The sequence below is a fragment of the Conger conger genome, chromosome 13, assembly GCF_963514075.1.
Source record: "Conger conger chromosome 13, fConCon1.1, whole genome shotgun sequence".
Lineage (NCBI taxonomy): Eukaryota > Metazoa > Chordata > Actinopteri > Anguilliformes > Congridae > Conger > Conger conger.
Window position 1 is genome coordinate 1,978,669 of NC_083772.1, and position 14,238 is coordinate 1,992,906.

General features: G+C 46.5%; 3 protein-coding genes across 3 annotated transcripts in view; 1 reads left to right on the plus strand and 2 right to left on the minus strand.

The window, feature by feature from the left end:
- Window positions 1–5: 5 nt before the first annotated feature.
- bud23 (BUD23 rRNA methyltransferase and ribosome maturation factor) lies at window positions 6–6,696 on the minus strand. Its single transcript, XM_061217369.1, has 12 exons — window positions 6,043–6,696; window positions 5,786–5,823; window positions 5,445–5,540; window positions 4,960–5,042; window positions 4,551–4,647; window positions 3,909–4,005; window positions 3,467–3,517; window positions 2,672–2,757; window positions 2,340–2,385; window positions 1,710–1,771; window positions 664–753; window positions 6–341 (listed from the first exon to the last, which is right to left on the minus strand). Exons 1-12 carry the CDS (start codon window positions 6,085–6,087, stop codon window positions 287–289), a joined length of 846 nt encoding a protein of 281 aa, XP_061073353.1. The 5' UTR covers window positions 6,088–6,696; the 3' UTR covers window positions 6–286.
- Window positions 6,697–6,819: 123 nt separating this feature from the next.
- On the plus strand, window positions 6,820–10,399 carry LOC133108036 (uncharacterized). Its single transcript, XM_061217445.1, has one exon. The coding sequence runs from the start codon at window positions 6,820–6,822 to the stop codon at window positions 8,092–8,094; it is 1,275 nt and encodes a 424-aa protein (XP_061073429.1). The 3' UTR covers window positions 8,095–10,399.
- A 334-nt stretch (window positions 10,400–10,733) lies between these two features.
- Window positions 10,734–14,238, minus strand: part of LOC133108073 (SH2B adapter protein 2-like) — a 24,748-nt gene continuing 21,243 nt past the window's right edge. The window contains exon 9 of the mRNA XM_061217491.1: window positions 10,734–13,129. Within this exon, the coding sequence (XP_061073475.1) occupies window positions 12,795–13,129 (335 nt within the window). The 3' untranslated portion in view covers window positions 10,734–12,794. The remainder of the gene's footprint in view (window positions 13,130–14,238) is intronic.

Here is a 14,238-nt window from a genome sequence, read left to right on the forward strand (position 1 = left end):
AGAGGTCAGAGAAAGACGTGGTTATTTTAATACATCTTTCCACGTCAGTGTCTCCTGTCCTCACAACAGCACATCCCGGCCTTTCAAGAGGCATCGCTTTGATTGACAGTCAGAAAAAAGGAGTTCTGTTCTTCCACAGGGGGGCGGGTTTAGGGTGTTCCAGGTGAGTTTCAGGAGGGGGGGGGTCACACACAGAGCCTGTTGGTTTGTGCGCTGCCTCTGCGCTGTGTGACCCCAGCAGAGGGGTGGGGGGTGGGGGGGGTGGGAGCAGAGTTGAACACGGCGGTCAGAAATGAGGCTTCCTCTGCCGTGCTGTGTACTTGGTGTCGGCTCGGACCTCCCTGAGGGGAAGAGAGATAAACTTCAGCCACGCAAAAGCAAGCTGCTCACAAACCCTCGGTCAGTATCCCACCGAGTTTAATAGCTGCCAGATCATCATTTTGGATGCAAATACTTTTCTGTGCTCGATTGATCTTGCCTGCAGCAACTGAGCCAATCAAGAGGACCTAGAAGGCGGGGGTTGGCATTTAAAAAAATAGATATTTCACAGGTTCCAATACACCAGACCAACTCGGCAAAGAAAAGAAAAGCATTTGAATCCTAAAGGACGACACATTTGATCTGGTCTCTCGTCCGCGGGGTAAAATGTAAAGTTTGTAATACCGGCCCTGTCGCCTCCTCCTCTCCTTCTTCTCCAGGACCCAGTCCTTACTCTTCTTCAGCGACTTCCCCTTCATGTGCTTGAAGCGACACCTTCGGGAGACAGAAGAAAACCTCACTGAGGAGCCAGGAGACTGGGGCAGTCTTGTCCCACTCCAGACCCACAGACTCGCTTGGGCTGGTGTCTAACCCAGACTGGTTTGTGCCAGTTAGGGCTGGTTCGGGTTAGCTGTGGCCGGTTCGGGCTGGTTTTTGGCTGCTCTGGGCTGGTTAGCGCTGGTTTTGTGTGGTTCTGGGCAGGGTTGGGGCTGGTTTGTGTGGTTCTGGGCAGGGTTGGGCTGGTTTGTGTGGTTCTGGGCTGGTTTGGGCTGGTTTGTGTGGTTCTGGGCAGGGTTGGGCTGGTTTGTGTGATTCTGGGCAGGGTTGGGCTGGTTTGTGTGATTCTGGGCTGGTTTGGGCTGGTTTATGTGGTTCTGGGCAGGGTTGGGCTGGTTTGTGTGGTTCTGGGCTGGTTTGGGCTGGTTTGAGTGGTTCTGGGCTGGTTTGGGCTGGTTTGTGTGGTTCTGGGCTGGTTTGGGCTGGTTTATGTGGTTCTGGGCTGGTTTGGGCTGGTTTGTGTGGTTCTGGGCTGGTTTGGGCTGGTTTGTGTGGTTCTGGGCTGGTTTGGGCTGGTTTGTGTGGTTCTGGGCAGGGTTGGGCTGGTTTGTGTGGTTCTGGGCAGGGTCGGGCTGGTTTGTGTGGTTCTGGGCTGGTTTGGGCTGCTTTGTTAGAGGGAGGAAAAGCCACGGGGCTGTAGCTCCAGCCGGGTGGGACGAGGGCCCTCTGTCGCTCTGGGTCTCTGCCCTGGAAGCGAGGGGGTGCAGCCCTGCTCTCAGGTGAACGAGACCCTGTGACCCTGTGTGCGTCTTAACGCACTGCACTGCTCATAGCATTAGCTGTGCACCTACAAACATCTTGCCTTTAACGTGGCAAATCTAAATTTGAATCATTACAGTGAGGCGACACCACAAACAGACTGGTCCAGCTCTCAGTGATGAAGCTCGCTTTACCTCTGCCCAGTGAACTGGACTTGATTGGCAACACCCCGGTCAACAGTCTCTGAACCCAGCCCCTGCAAGAGAAGAGAATAACAGACTAACAAAGACCGGCCCACCTCCCATACTGAGCTGGAACATAAGACTATCCCGCTCAGTTTCCAGTGCCTGCAATCTGTACCCCACAACAAACATTTTACAATAAGTAATATTAATGAATATTAAAAGCAAGTTGCATTTATGTAGCCCCTTGACTGGTAATATTAGCAAGAGTAAGTTGTATTTACAGTATGGTAAATGGTTGGCATTTATATAGCGCCTTTATCCAAAGTGCTGTACAACTGATGCTTCTCATTCACCCATTCATAAACACACTCACACACCAACGGCGATTGGCTGCCATGCAAGGCGCCGACCAGCTCGTCAGGAGCATTTAGGGGTTTGGTATCTTGCTCAGGGACACTTCGACACAGCCCGGGCGGGGGATCGAACCGGCAACCCTCCAACTGCCAGACGACTGCTCTTACTGCCTGAGCCATGTTGCCCCATATATAGTTCCTTTGGTTAGTCTCATTAATAAGAACAAGTTGCACTGGTATAGCACCCTTGGTTACAGTACTGTGGGATTGTGGGTAAAGGAGGTACCTTTGGCAAGACCCCAGACACCCCGGCGAACAGGCAGAGAAAGAACCTGGAGCAGCGAGAAACAGAAATCATTCATCAATAACTTTGTTACCCTTTTCACATTTCATAAATACAACCCGCTCCCTGTTTCTGTGTGTGAATGTGTGTGTGTGTTTGTATACGTGTGTATATGAGTGTGTGTGTGTGTGTGTGTGTGTGTGTGTGTGTGTGTGTGTGTGTGTGTGTGTGTGTGTGTGTGTGTGAGAGTGTGTGTGTGTGTGTGTGTGTGTGTGTGTGTGTGTGTGTGTGTGCATATGAGTGTGTGTGTGTGCGTGTGGAAGGGAAGGGCTCACTTCTTGGCCTTGGTGCTGTTGGGGTAGTCCACCACCATGCCCCCGGTGAAGCCGGCCTTCATGGCCTGAGAGGTGATGAGCTCCAGCTGGGGGAGAAAGGAAAGAGCAACCCTATAACTCCGGCATTTCATCAACAAACAAACCAACCAACATTTACCCAACAACTCCACCATTTTAATCAACAAACAAACCAACATTTACCCAACAACTCCACAATTTTATCAACAAACAAACCAACATTTACCCAACAACTCCACCATTTTAATCAACAAACAAACCAACATTTACCCAACAACTCCACAATTTTATCAACAAACAACCAACATTTACCCAACAACTCCACCATTTTATCAACAAACAACCAACATTTACCCAACAACTCCACCATTTTATCAACAAACAAACCAAAATTTACCCAACAACTCCACAATTTTATCAACAAACAAACCAACATTTACCCAACAACTCCACCATTTTATCAACAAACAAACCAACATTTACCCACAACTCCACCATTTTATCAACAAACAAACCAACATTTACCCAACAACTCCACCATTTTATCAACAAACAACCAACATTTACCCAACAACTCCACCATTTTATCAACAAACAAACCAACATTTACCCAACAAACTCCACCATTTTATCAACAAACAAACCAACATTTACCCGATAACTTCTCTGAATATGTGCATCTCTCTGGGACTGACAAGTCATCAGAGAAACAGGGAAAGCGTTTGAGATGCCTTGTTCTTCCGTCCCAGTGTGATGGTTATGATGCTCAGTGCTCACCTGCTCAGAGTTCTCGGGGTAGATCTGAAACACGGCACGCGCTCCTCGAACCTAAACGCACAAACACGGACAAGAACAAGTAAAATCACAACTCAAAACTCAAACTAATCACGGTTACCTTGGCATGAGGCAAAAGTGAAAGGAATAAAACAGATTTTTCACTTCATTTTTATTTATTTTTTTTTTAAGAGTTAACAAAATGGCTCCTGAATAATTACAGGTATTCACAAAGCTGGTTGTGCAAATTCAGGCTTATTTCATTTCTCCAGAGAATATTTGTGTTATTAGTTGTTCGGACAATTTCAGTTTAAACTCACAGATGGCAGTTACAATATAAAGCCTTTTTCAGCGTGTTGAGGAGTGCCGAATGTACACAGCCAATGGGAGTAAAGAATGCTCATGAGTGAGGAGTACACAGCCAATAGGAGTACTGAATGCTCACCAGTGAGGAATACAGGGTGCTAAAGAAGGTGTAGAGCCTCTTGGGTGGGCTGTGTGACTTTTTGTCCGCGTTGCACAGCCACTGCAAAGCAGAAATACTGGATAAAACACAGAAACATTCATTATCCTTAGTCACAGTCAGAGAGCACATGCATTATCATCACAGTATTGCTGTACTCTGGGTATTCTAGCTGCCAACCGTGGTATGCTAGTTCGTCGCTGATGTATTGAAGGGTTCTAACTGTATCTGCATGGCCATGCTAGGAACTCGGAACCATACTGTACTCTAGGGTCCTCATCACACTTGTTCCTGTCTTTGATCTGCACTTTGTTGTACTATCTGCTAAATGCTTTGTAATGTAATGTAATGTAATCAGTTACAAATCACATAGCACATTGATTATCCGCTGTTACAGTCTGAACACATCCATTATCATCAGTTACAGCCACAGAGGACATCGATTACTAAATGCTACAATAAGAATAGTTACAGGGTAAAACAAGTGGTAGAGTCTGTCCCATCGGATTAGTCAATTGGAGGTTAGTGTTCAGGATTAAGCAATGACACAGTTATCACAGTCACTGGTAGAATGAGAAGGTGCTGATCTGAGAGTCATACACGGATAGAATGAGGGGAGCTGACCTGATGCAGCCATCGAAGGTTCCAGGCCTGAATGGCAGCCTCTGGCCCATGTCTCCCACAATGAGGTCTCCTTCAACCTCCCGCTCTAAAGCCACGTCTGAGGAAAACAAAAACGCACATCTTACATCTGCCAACACACACACGTAAAGGACAACACACTCAATAAAGGGCTTTTGAAGTACAGAAGCTTCAGTCTTCAGTCCTCAGTCCTCAGTGTCCAAACTTAGGGCCTAATCTTCAAGGAGCACGAGAAGCCAGATCAGGTTTCCCTCATTAGCTCTTTAACCAAACACATCCGAGCCATACATAGTGGAATAATTTAACATTGTCCTGTCAGCTTGTTTTTATTTTTGTTAAAACATTATTGTTCATCTTACATTTCTCACAGTGATATATAGGTTCTGCTCACCCAACATGGCGGTACTGATGTCCACTCCCACCCATAAGTGTCCTTCTTCTGTCAGGTAATCCCCACTCAGTCCTGAACCACACCTGCGCACACACACACACACACACATACACATACACACTCCTTACACCTGACTTTATTTTAACACCAAGCACTGATAAAATACAACTGCACAGCAACTCCAACCGGTAGTAACGTACTGAGATTTAACATATAACTGCTCTGTGGTAGATGAGGTTGGGTGCCTAGTTTAGAGTGCTACAAACATAAGCAAACCATCAACATGGTGGTGCCACACGTGGATGAGTTTATTCAGTATGTGGGTGGATCTGTCCATAAATGACACCATAAATAAATGCAGTCTCCTGTACTTTCTGTGGCCTGACACGCTGAACAGAAATTAAAATGGATTCCAAATCTGCCACAATTCATATCGTCCCCCGGAGTTTCACTCCACGTCCAACAGCAAACAGGGCTGATCTTACCCCACGTCCAGCAGGAAACAGGGCTGATCTTCCGGCAGGCTCAGCAGCTCCACGGCTCTCTCTGACATCTGACTCTGGATCTCGATCATCCGCGAGCTGTGAACCGCAATGGACACAAAGTCACCACTCGGAAAACGCAACGATTTAGTTTTAAACACACAGAACTCTCAGTCGGTGTGTAAACACGACCGTGTATATGTATGCATCTGAGTTTTAACAAAAGCAAAAGTAACACAGCCACATAAGCATATTCATTATGGATATGTAAATTATGAATATGCTTATTTATCAACAATTATAAATCATTTGAAAATAAACGAAAAGCGAAGATGCATACGTACTTCTGAGAGTACTTTCTTGCCTCATCTTGGTTGTAAAACTGTGGGAAGAAGCAACAGCGACTGTGGGTTTCACGAATCTTCTGCCAATTCTACTGTATCATAGCATTTGTTTAACTGTAGAACATAATGGGTGAACTGCTAGCCACCTAACTAGCTACACAGCAAACACAGAGCCCTGTTCTAGCCAACAAGGAATTTGTAGTTTAGCCTGTAACATGTATTTTGGGAAGCTAACTAAGTTAGCTATATCTACTTACCACCTCTGGCGGTGCCATGTGTTCGGGTCTTCGACCGCTTGACATTTTTGTTTATTTCAGAAACTTCCCACTGCGAGGCTGTTAAATGTCACTGTAAACAAATCCCTGCTACCATTACAAGTGAATGTTTGCTACTTTTTCCTGCAATATTCAGCAGAGCACCACATGTCTGACTCTATGGCGTCATATCAACGCGACAGTGAATCGTGACCATTTAAAGAAACAGTACCTATTTTATACAGTCTATGAACAGTACGCTCCTTTGTGCGAATTGATTAATTCGGCAGTCTGTGGTTCAGCCAGATCCACAGAATTTTACCAATGTGATTTAAGTCTTGTATTTATGTACGTGCGTGTGATTCGGTCGCTAGCTAGTCATATTTCTGAAGGCTCATTCAAATCAAAGTTGTTGCGAACATTATCTGAACCAGATACAGTGCAGCTAACTGTATTTTGGTTTTGAACAGTTAGGTATCTAGCAGCAATTACTTGGAGTAAACCAAATACTTAAATGAAACTAATTGCAAAAACCAATTCAATACGTTAATAATATTATTCTGAGGCTGCAATGTTTGGTAATTATAACGATAATGCGATTGATACAGGAGAACAAGAATATCCTAACATCAGTCGGTTCCGGGACATTTGTGGCCTGAAAAGCTCCTCGCATAGGATTGGAGCTTTTTTTTTTTTTTTTTACACCGCATCTTGTTTGTGATTGGCCCTTTTTTATAGACATCCCGGATGTTATTCGTGGTTCGTTCCTTGACTGCAGGGATGGCGGAGGTCAGCAGAAGAGTTGGCAGAGAAGGTGGTCGATTCTTCTCAATGACAACGCGATCGAGTCAGACATTGTCCTCGATTGACGGTAAATTGTCAACAGGAGCGGTTCTAGAGGGCGCTTTGTTAAATGGACCGAGGAAAGCGGGTGCCGTTAATCCCGCGCGACTCCACGACAGCGAACTCAGTCAAGGCGACTGTCACAAATGGAAACGGCCTCCGATTGACAGGGTCATTCGCGAAAGGTTGAAGGAGAATATAAACTGTACGGGCTCGGCCAAGCCGAAGAACAACGTCGTTTCGTTAAAAAGAGAGTTTCCCCGCGCGCCAGGGTTGGACATGAAACCACTGCAGGATGCCTACGGCAACTTTAGAGGATTTACGCACGACGTCCAGGACAGAGCCGTGGATTGTAAAAGCGATATATCTGACTGGTTTGGCACTCTGGGTGTACCAAAGACTGAATCACAATGCCTTAAAAGCGAAGATCCAGACTGTCGTCACATGCTGTCCGACATTTGCTCACAGACGCCGGTTCACGCGATCTCATGCCTGAACAAAAAAGTTTTTCTGACACCTGTCACCCTCTTCGCGAATCACCAGCAGCGGAGAGGATTGTTTACCCTACAAAAACTGTCTGAAATGCAGCGGAATAACTTTCTGAAAGCTGGATGCTCCGAAGTAATGGCACTCTTTCGGGCTTACAGTTGGTACGGCCAGAATAGCGGTTCAACGGCACCTCCACTCTCCAGAGGGAGAACGGCGTATTACGATATCTTGCGAGTGTCCCCAAACGCCACGCAAGCTCAGATTAAAACGGCGTACTACAAACAGTCGTTCATGTACCACCCGGACCGGAACTCGGGGAGCGAAGAGGCGACGCAGCGCTTCTCTGAAATCAGCGAGGCTTACACGGTCCTGGGTAGCATTGCTCTGAGGAGGAAATACGACCGCGGAATCCTGAGTCAGACTGATGTCCAAGGGGCCGGAAAGCCCTCAGTCAGAGAAGCGCGCCGCTCCAGCCCCACGGGACAACAGCAGCAGAAGGCTCGATACACCCACACCATGGGTGGCAAGAAGATATTTGATTTTGACGCCTTTTACCAGGCACATTACGGCGAGCAGCTCCAAAGGGAAAGAGAGCTTCGCTTGAGGAAGGAGAGACTTCGCCAGACACAACAGAAGGAAGAGAAGTGGAAGTTTGAAAAAATGACAGAGCTTTCCGTGGTGATCGCGATTGCATTTGTAGTCTGTATTTTCGCCAGTATTTAGCCAAGTTTGGAGAACCCACGGTAATTAAGCAGAACCCACGGTGATGTCCTTTAGGTACAGGCTACTGAGAAACGACTGTAGGAAGGTGCGATCTGATCCAGGGGTCCCAGGATAAAAACTCGCATTAAATGGGCACTGATACAGGCAACGGTTATTGTTATTCGGCATATACAGTCGCGCAGCAACAGTACCGTCATATACATGTAGTTAGTAGCCAGACAGTACCTCTAAGAAGACCAATATATGGAACTTATGAGAGCTTATATTGTGGAGTTTTCTCTGGGTCCACAGATGCTGTCAACATGGTGAAATCTGAAGATGAACCTTTGACTCTTGTCGAGTATGGTGATAAATGGATAGAAAGGATATTAACAGTGTATAAAACAAAGTCCAGATGATATACATACTGTATAGTTTAAAAACCTCCAAAAATCTCTTACTGTATGAACCACACTTCATCTGACACAGCTTGTGTATTTCTTTTTCATGAAATGTAGCAGTTCAGATGTAGCATTGCAACAGCTAAAACTGAGGCTGTTTCAGCAGTGGCACGAGTGAAAACCTCCTGATGAACAGAGCCTCTGAGCACTGCTCTTAGAGCCGTAATGGAGGAATTACACCGATACCAGGGCTGTATTGACAGAGCCTCTGAGCACTGCTCTTAGAGCCGTAATGGAGGAATTACACCGATACCAGGGCTGTGTTCACACCATCTTTCCTCACATAACCCAAAGAGGTCAGCTGGCAAAGTGAATCATTCAGGAGAAACTAAAGCGTGTGGTATTTAATAAATACTATATATGTCGTTCATTTCACAGGACATTGGGTTCTCTCATGAGTAGGTGAGTGAATGTTCGTTTTCATGACGTACAGAATGTCCAGTCATGTGCCAGGTGTAATCCAGTGCTGTAGACTGTACATTTACCTGAGGGTGTTTCCCTCATGTCTCTCCTCACCTATACATCCTGATAAAGGCGTCTGTGTGTGTGTGTGTGTGTGTGTGTACAGCACAGTAACACAGCTGATGATAAAGGCTTCTGTGTGTGTGTACAGCACAGTAACACAGCATGGAGGGGGCTTGAGCTTGTGTTGCTCAGTAGACCTATGCCTGAGTTCTTTTGGTAATATTTTCCCATTTCATTGTTTTTGTTCAGTTTCCACAATATTAAATATTAATATTGATGGAAGAGTGCCGATTGACAATTGGCAAAACTAAATTTTTGCATGGCATAGCCTTTTCTGTGCAACTTCTTTTGAGTTCCTCTGACACAGAGTTTAGCTACAATGAAATGCACCTTTTAAAAAATCATTCAATATTTTTAGTCCACCCCCTGCCATTTTCTAAACTTCAATAGTATGCAGTTTAGTTTGAAACCTCAGTCGTATGGATCTGTGCAATATCGAAACCAGTTAATAATGACCTTGATTCATTATTTTTACACTCATGCACTTTATCATGTTTTAACATGTAGTTGTTCTTGTGCAATAAGCAAATATTCATATGTGTGCAGGAGTTTATTTCCACTGGTAACAATCATTGCAAGTAATTATTGCAACACCTGCCCCAGGAGATGAGTGTAAGGTTATTTCAGTGGGATGGAAAAAGGCCCAGACGCTGTGTGTGGCTCTGAGCGAAGCCTATGTCTGTGTTGCACATGTGACCAGTAAGAAAGCTGCACATACCCCCTGCTCTAAAGTCCCACACTGAGGAGCTCTTCACTGCACAAACATTAACACAGGAAATCTCCAGTCAGGAAGGCAAAAGTGGTTTGAATAGTGCAGGCTTTGTGTTATTAATGTTTTCACACTGTTAGACCCTGTAAAACTGTAAAACTGTGTCAATCTGCTCTCCAGTGCTATCTACTGACATCCACAGTGCAGCCATTTTAGGGGAACAACAAATCAGAAGCATCTTTCAACAAGAAGATTGTTGTTCTCTTGGAACAGATTGTGTGGAATTATTTTGAATTAAATGTTTTATTTTGTTTGCTGATTATGTTGATATACAGTAATTAAGATGGATACTACAGGGAGAGGGGTTGATTTTAAAAGTTTGGTGGAAATATTTTGTTTAATACCAGACTATTTCTTGAACAGTCGACTTGTTCAACTCACCACCTTCTGAACTGAAGAGGAATTTACCCCAGAGCAGTGTGCCTGGGTCCTGAATGAACACGAGCAGTGTGCCTTTTCTGAGGAGTAGAATGTCCTTGAACCACTTGGTAGGAGTGTGAAAACCCTGGACGATATTTCCTATAGAATATAGCACATGATGTTTCAAAACAATAAAGATTTGAAGAATGTACTTTTTTCTGTATTTTTGTGTTTTTTAGAGCTGTCCCAAAGAAAACAATTCTTTGGTAACCAAAAGTGTCTCTTTCACATTACTTAAAATGAAGAGAAGAAAGTACAATCAAATCAAACATGATCATTTGATCAACCAGGATCCCAGGGAGATATTACCCAGCATGCCGTGCACAGTGGAGGTGTGCCTGTGTTGGGCTCAGTGCTTCTGACAGTGATTAATGACTGTTTATTTTCACTCTGCTCTGCACTTCTGAGGCCAAATCCGCCATTAAGGCTCCGACTTGTAAACAGAGTCTGTTTATCCAAAACTGGTAATGATGGGACAGCAGCCATTTCTAAACAGATTCACCAGTTTTATTCACAGAAATATAAAGAGTACATAAAGTACATCACTTTGTACAAAAGTGCACAGACTCTTTCAAAACTCAGCCGGACAACAAAATTCAGCCTTAAAAAATAGTTTCTTAAAAAACCGACGCCAGAACACGCACAGGGAGGCAGCTTCAAATGGTGAAAAATAAAAATGAAATATTTCTCATCTGCAGCATGTCCCTTCTGTGTGTGAACCTGATTTGGACCAGAGGGGTTTGTGATCACACAATGGGGAAAAAAAAAAAAGAAAGAAATAAAATTAAAAAGATAATGCAAATAATAAAACTCAAGGAGGATTGTGTAATTTACAATGGCTGATAAATAAATACTTTCGGAAAAATGTCTCAAATTGGCACATGAACATTAACAAACGCTCACTCACCTAGTCGCTCAGAACGGCCTGTCTATCTGGTGCCCCCTGCTGGTCAGACTCGGTTTCACAGATCACCACATACCCCAGAGATACTGACACAGCTATCGGGCCAAAAAGGGGGATCCACATTAACCTCTGGTCTCAACCAGAACCTCTTTCCAGAGTGCTTCCAGGGTTGTCATCTCGTTAGTTCTCCATTTTAAAGCCGCGCTTTAGCTCTGATCCTATAAGCCTGCATCCTGGTGTCTCCCACGCATTTCCCTGAGTCTGTCCTGGTTACGGTCAGTCCTTGCTATAAACAGTATTTGTTTTGGATTTAAATACTTTTCTGCATTTGACTATGCTTGCCTTGCCTGATCCAAAAATTGTAAACCCCATGTATCTGGTCCTCCTTGCAGGCTCAAATGCACCAGGCAAGATGGACAAGATGAGGACAGAAAAGTATCCAGAAACAGATTATTTGAACCCAGTTCAGGTAACTGAAGTACAGTTCTGCTGGTTGAACTAACACCACCCAGCTTTCCTGTGAAACATTGTGTTGTGTGTGTTGTTCCCATAGCGCAGGTGAGCAGTGGGGAGTGTGTGTTGTGTGTGTTGTTCCCATAGCGCAGGTGAGCAGTGGGGAGTGTGTGTTGTGTGTGTTGTTCCCATAGCGCAGGTGAGCAGTGGGGAGTGTGTGTTGTGTGTGTTGTTCCCATAGCGCAGGTGAGCAGTGGGGAGTGTGTGTTGTGTGTGTTGTTCCCATAGCGCAGGTGAGCAGTGGGGAGTGTGTGTTGTGTGTGTTGTTCCCATAGCGCAGGTGAGCAGTGGGGAGTGTGTGTTGTGTGTGTTGTTCCCATAGTGCAGGTGAGCAGTGGGGAGTGTGTGTTGTGTGTGTTGTTCCCATAGCGCAGGTGAGCAGTGGGGAGTGTGTGTTGTTCCCATAGCGCAGGTGAGCAGTGGGGAGTGTGTGTTGTTCCCATAGCGCAGGTGAGCAGTGGGGAGTGTGTGTTGTTCCCATAGCGCAGGTGAGCAGTGGGGAGTGTGGTCGGTCACTCGGAGTGCGGCTGCTCTGGTCTGGCTCGCAGCAGAGAGCCGTGTGTTTTCAGCGGCACACGCGTGTGTTTCAGCTCTACTGGATGCAGTGCTGTTCCAAAGCGCAAAAGCACTGCCCTCTCTCTTTAGACCACTTCAGCAAAGAATTATGGGCCCTGGGGGTGGGGCCTGGGGGTGGAGATGTTTCCAGAGCTAGCTGGCAACAGCTCTTTCACAAATAAGAAAACAGGAGAGAGCTGGAAGACGAGCATGGAGACCTGCTGCCGGCGGCCATTTTATATGGTTTCTCATCTCCCTCCTGGCCCTCTCCCTCAGGTGTGGCACGGCCGTGGATCGCCCAGGTGGGAGTGGAGGTGCGTTCCGCCTTCACTGAAAAGCACTTTGAGATCATGAAAAGAGCTTTATAAATGCCATTACGATTATTGTTGTTATTATTCGTAATAATAACAACACATCTATTATTATTATTATTATTATTATTATTAGTCATTTTGGACAACTCGGATCTGCAGCATTTCCTCGCCGTCCGTTGCCTGGAAGGAAGGAAGGAATATCCCGGCGTTCCCCCGTGGCTCGGTCGGGAGGAGGGAGCCGCGTGAGCCCCCCGGGGCCCTCAGTAGAAGGAGTACTGGTTCTCCACAGCCCGGGTCCTGTGGGCGCCGTCGCTGTCGTTGTCGTGGTAGTCCTGGGCGGCGCCGGACGGGCCCAGCAGACGCTCGGCGCTGTTACTGCGGCTGTGCAGCCCCTCCCCGCCCAGCGGGGAGGAGGGGGAGGAGCCGGGCGGAGGGGGCGGGGCCTCGGCGGGCGTGGTGGAGGCCGGCGGTAAGGTTCCGGAGTGTTGCGCGGGAGGGGGCGGGTCGCTCCGACAGGACGGCTCTCTGGAGGCGGGAGGGGGCGGGGTCACGCCTGGGGGCGGGGTCACGCCTGGGGGCGGGGTCACACCTGCCTCTGAGGAGAGAAGGGGGTGGCGCGCGGTGAGGTCCAGAAGTATTTGGACGGCGGGATTTCGGTTCTTTTGGCTCTGTGCTCCAGTAAATTGGATGTGAACTGACACATGAACAATGACATTAATATGACGTTAAAGTGCAGACTAATTTGGGGGTATTTACATCCATACCGGGTGATCCGTGTAGGAATTAAATCGCAATTATTTTATCACATACAGTGCAGTATTTCACATAATAATACAAAAGCACAAGTTTAAGTACAAAAAAAAAAAAAAGCCAGTCACAGAGTGTGTCCCAGCCAGACCCGACCAGATCCCGGGCCTCACCCTGGACCCCCCCTCTAACACACCCCTGGTTACGGGTCAGGTCAGCTGCTCAAGCTGGTTTAAGCTGTGTTTCCAACACTTTTAGCTGGTCAACCAGCTGTTCACCATCTGACCAGCCTATATAGTCAGCTAGTCCACCAGTTTAACTAACATTAACCAGCTTCGTCCAGCTCAAGACCAGCTATGACCAGCTGTGCCCAACACATAGAGAGACCAGCTATGACCAGCTGTGCCCAACACATAGAGAGACCAGCTATGACCATCACACAGCTTAAACCACATTTAACCAGATTTAAATCCCAGCTGGTTTCTGCAGCAATTGTCAGCAACCGTTTCATAAGTGTACTCAAATGATTACGGCGTGATTTCGGCTCAGCGGTAAGCGAACGGAATGAGCGCGGTGCGGGATGAACGGGGGCCGTTAGGGAGATTGCGTGTACCGTCGAGAGCTAATCGGAGATCGCGGTTTCGAGCAGAGAGACAGCTCCACCGGCGCACATAAAACATGAAACCGTTTATTTTTTATTTTTTGTGTATAGAAAACTGGAACCATAGCCGGCGCGATGGAGGAGAGTATCGCGGCATTAATGTTGGATAAGACGGCCTTTTGCGCACTCTCTCCCTCTCTAATGGAGGGAGAGCATACCCCGGACACTCGCAGCCCTGTTCTCTCTGACGCGCGTATTTCTCTCCGCGAAGCATTCGCCCCCTCCCTGACTCCGGAGTAAACATTTATTTTATGGACCTGCCGCGCAAAAAGGGGGCAGTGCGTCTCTGAAGCGGA